At 36.6% G+C, this 4,868-nt stretch overlaps 1 protein-coding gene across 4 annotated transcripts in view; it reads right to left on the reverse strand.

Moving 5' to 3' along the window:
- The window catches only part of LOC139936263 (E3 ubiquitin-protein ligase SH3RF1-like), a 46,296-nt gene extending 44,104 nt beyond the window's left edge, over positions 1-2,192 (reverse strand). For all 4 annotated transcript variants that reach the window (XR_011785926.1, XM_071931056.1, XM_071931055.1 and 1 more), the window contains exons 1-2: positions 2,098-2,192; positions 715-1,082 (exon numbers count right to left, since the gene is read on the reverse strand). Coding sequence is in view for 3 of the 4 variants with exons in the window: in XM_071931056.1 (XP_071787157.1) it covers positions 715-1,053 (339 nt within the window). In the remaining variant the exon portion in view is untranslated. The remainder of the gene's footprint in view (positions 1-714; positions 1,083-2,097) is intronic.
- Between the last annotated feature and the right edge of the window lie 2,676 nt (positions 2,193-4,868).

A 4,868-nucleotide genomic window follows, 5' to 3' on the forward strand; every position in this document is an offset into this window, starting at 1 on the left:
ACTGTATAAAGAGCAACAACAGGGCTCAAAATTTACACTTGACCACGGGACAGATGCCAGTGATTTTAGCATCAGGCCAGCAAACTCACAATCAGACAATGTTTAACAATATCTTTAAAATACAAAATTATGAGCGGATGTTGGTTGGTCCATGAAAAGCATTTAAAGCCGTTTGTTATGAAATCGATATGGTTAAAAAGATGTTTTCACAGTAGATTATGATGATCCACACAAACATGCCTCTAAACTGTGTGGATTTCCTTTTACTTTGTGGACTAACACTTTCGGCAAAAACTTGACTCAACTAATTGGCAATGCCACATAATGGGCAGACAATGTTCAAACAAATGTCTGCACATTTTTTTATTAACTCTCTACACTTGTGCGATGGTAAGTGTCAACTGGGGTGAAACGTTCAGCAAATACAGCCAAAAAAATCGTTTCACCTGCTGATGCTCTTTGTGGGTGTAGGGCTATGAAACAGAGGAAGTCCAGCGTATTGGCACTCCATATGTGGCTAGAATTAGAGGTATTTTAAGAAGGAGCAAAACTAATTTCCACACGTCCTCAATTTATTGCCTGCCAAATCATAAATTACTCCGAGACCACTGTATTAAATTTTGTGATGTAAACAACCTATTTCCACGCTTCAAATATGATCCCCACTTCTTCACTCCCTTGGTACCCAAAAACTTAACCCTAGGAACCACCCACCTTTGATGAGGTGCTCCTTGTGCTCACCGTCGTCTCTCCTCCGACCCCACCGATCCCAGCGTTACTCGTCCTGGGTGGGGGAGACCCAGGGGCCTTCCCCGGTCTCTTCAACCCATCCAATAGTCGTACCAGCAATATATTGGTGGGCAAGTCCGTCACCAACCGGCAGGGGACCACATCCCTGCACTCGGGACACTTTAGTTCATTGCGGGTGTTGATAATCTGCTGCAGACATCGCATGCAGAACGTGTGCTGGCACGGAAGCACACGACTTGTGACGTCCAGCGGTTCCAAACACACCGAGCATTCTAAGAGATTGTAGATGGTCTGCTCGTCCATGGATATGTCCTTGTGCCCGTGGACGGGACCTGCGTGTATAAAATTAAAATGTTAAATTATTTCATTTCAACTACAACCATAAGGTTGGACACATCATTGAAAGTATTTATTTTTTTAAAACCTGGGGCAAAAAGTCAGGAATTAATCATATCAGTGGGCGAACATGCCATTAACGAATGCCACATTATCTTCATTAGGCCTAATTAACGTCAAATTATATCTTTACATGTCCAGAAAATTTTACAGAATGTCCAGACTACAGAGAGAGAGACAGGCCATTTTTTGGTCACCTTTTGACTTTGACAATGCTAATTTCTGAACACCATTTTAGTTCCATTGGGTATGAGTGCGTGAGACTTTCGGTTGCACAATGAAATGTCACTTGAGTTTTCTTTTTTAAAAGTCAATAACAAAAATTATTAGTACTACCAATTTTCTCAACTCAAGTCGAGGAATATTATTATTATTTTTTTTAAGTAAACAATTCCAACAAGGCAACAACCATAAATTTTGTAAAAGGGCAGTCAGAAATGGAAGGTTTCCCATAAAGAAATGCCTAGTTTATTTAGTTAGATTATTTACCAGATTCAGAATTTGTCAGTCATTGACATTATTGTCATTGGATTGGATTGGATTGGATTGGTATATAAAAACTGTTGTTTATGTTTGCCAACTTGACTTGATTCCAAAACAAGCCAAAAAACAGCCTTAGCTTGGTTAGTTAGGGTTACTATTTTTATGAAACGAAGATGTTTTAAAAAACTGCAATCATGGTGGAATAAGAACAGCAATGAAGAAGATTTCACCAATCAGTGCTAATGACCAACTCGACCTTCGTTTCACAATTTTGAGCCCCCATGTCTTCAACGAAAGCGCGGCTCATCCCACTGCGAGAGGCAAGACTGTCTACGCAGGATGACTGATTGGGGTTTCGTTTTCGTGTGAAAACAGCGAAAAAACAAACCCAATTTGTGTCAGTTCTAAATGTTGAATTTTCCTCAAATCACAGGATGTTACAAAATAAAATCTCATTAATTTACTCACCTTTCTGATGTATTATAACGATACACAAATTCCAAGATAATTACATGATATCCGCGACCGATTCGTCATCGCCGACTGGCCGACCATGGTCGCCATCTTGCTTTATAACCTCAGTCAGTCAAACTTATTTGGTTCTTCCACATCAAAGTAGTCCCTAAATTCACACATTTTTCTCATAATTATGTGAACTGAAATTTGTAATTTTTAGTGTTTTGGACAAATTTTCTGTAGATTTGATTCCCTAATAATCTAACCAGTTACTGCTATAAGTAAAACATTACTAAACGGAAATCGCGGAATAATTTGTCCGTAAAATAGATCCGACAAAATTCATTTCCACAGACAGGCGACAGACGACGTGCGTTATATCGCCCTCATTGCCCAAAATAAAATAGGTTTGAAGTGTTAAAAAAGTTTCAAAGAAAGAAAAAATCAACAAATAAATTTTGAAAACACAATTCTCAGGGAGGAAATCAAAGATAAAAAAATTAAATAAATACAAAAATTAACATTCAGTGTATTTCAAATCTGGATTTGATATTTATTATATTTCACAGAAACAAACCCCAAAATATTAATGATAATTAACCACAACAAATGCAATATTTATACAACTTGGTTTTGTAATAATCAAATTCTACACTTTAGACAGTAATAATGCTGACTTTGTCTGACTCCCTGACTTGTCAATAGTTTCCACAGCATTGATTCACAAGAAAATAAAAGGTGCCAGTCTTCTTTTTATCCCCTGCAAACCTTAGGCCGCTTCTGAACTAGCGACTGCAGCTATCACTAAGTAGGCCTACACCTGTGTTGAAGCATTGGCTATACTACCTTAGCAACAGCCACAGCCAACACAGCAATCCTTTCCAGAACATTACTTGTAAAAAGACATTTGAATACAAAAGGCCTTTGCATTTTTTTCAGTTATTTCACCATCTCTGAAATGAGTTTGGCAATTCATTATCTCATCTTTGGGAAATTTAAATCATTTTGTTCAATTAAAAAAACTAGGCAAAATGCCACTTTTCCATTTTTGGTCTGCTCAAAGAAAGTACTTAAAAATTAGAGCGTAACAACATACTAGTGTGACAAATAGGATAACTTGAAAAAATTCTGGAAGAGTAGGCTTAAGTTCATTTAACAATCTAGTTTCCAATGAAACACCAGCTTTATATTTTATAGAAAGATGTGTGAAAAATTGAACCAAACCAGAAGTTTTATTAGTGTTTTATAAATGATTAAATAAACAGTTTGTTTTGTTTCAGATTTTGGGTTTGATCGCATTAGGTTTATTTTGATTGTGGCCAACATAGCAATGATAATTTGAGGCGTTTCCAAATGCTATTTGCAAAATTTTTATTATTTTCCAATGAGATTTTTATTTAAAACTAACATGTTATTTTAAACCAAAAACCAATACTGTTTGGCTTATTGAACAAGTTTGATTTTGATACAAAACCACGAAAGTAGACAGTAAGACACAATATCAAGTAAAATCATTTGTGCAAAGTCATGACAAATGGTTAAAAAAAAAAAAATCAAAGGAAGGTTTAAGCAAGAGGATTTGTATAGAAAAAAATGTGCTTTTAGTAATTATTGTAAAATAAATTCTGTGGTGGAGGTGTGGGGGTTGAAAAGTGGATAGCTAAAGCAGGTCTGATGCTTCAAGGAGGATTGCCTTGGGGCCCCTTGAAAAGTTCAAATATAAATTTACAATTTCCTCATGTAGAGGTGCCCTTTAAAAAAGAGAAACCACCTTCTGGTGCCCTTTGTCTTTCAAGAATAAAGCATCATGCCTGGTGAAATATATGTCAGTTATGTACAAGCTAAAAAAGTTGTTAAATAAAAGAGAGTAAGACCTAAGGTCTATACATGTACAATCTCAATGGAGTCTCTAGTTCATGCCAATTTGTAGGAGAAAAGGATATAGAGAAAAGTTTGAAAATTCTCATACCTGATGGCTAATGTATGATACAAGATTAGTATAAACCAAACCACCCAAGCAACAATAATAACGCTGAGTGAAATTTATCTGAAGGTTAAGTTATGATACCAGTTAGTACCGAAAGCCTTTGTGGGTATTCAAACATTAGGGAAGTTAAATTTGCAGGGGGTGAAACAATTAGCCTTTTTGAGGTATGGCGGACACAATGCTACAACACTGTTAAGTATGTTATTCAGTGAAGTGCGCATTTTAGGCGACGTGGCGTTTACACGTAAACCTAATGACCACCAACATGGTGAGCGCGGCATCAGTCGTGGCATGTGACGCGCGCGTGTCACGTCCGCCATACCTCAAAAAGGCTTATAAGACTCTCTCTGAATGAATTTTGACAGATAGTGCCATTTCAAAACAAACCATACACAAACCTTTTGCATACACAACACACAATGCACTAATAACATGTAATATTGTGAGTGCTTGGCTGACTTGAATTAGTGTTGGGATCTAGACAATAACCCATTGTTAGTGTTCAATTAACTACAACTAATCATTGGCCGATTATTTTGTAAAGTAAACTTTATCAAACCTATCAAAATGGGTGTTTAAAGTTCCCAAATAATTTGTTGTCAAATAGGCAAACAATTGTATCTAGCATTTGCTTCCGTCGCAAGGTTGAAGCAGTTGGCAGATATTAGATATGATTCAAAGCAAACACATACTTTTAAAAATATAATCAGGTACTATACCTGTAACAGGAAATAAATACTGGTTCCACAAAAGTGACGCAACACGTATATTAACATTCCGAGATCTGAGACAAGTC

This window comes from Asterias amurensis, chromosome 4, assembly GCF_032118995.1.
Source record: "Asterias amurensis chromosome 4, ASM3211899v1".
Taxonomy (NCBI): Eukaryota; Metazoa; Echinodermata; class Asteroidea; order Forcipulatida; family Asteriidae; genus Asterias; species Asterias amurensis.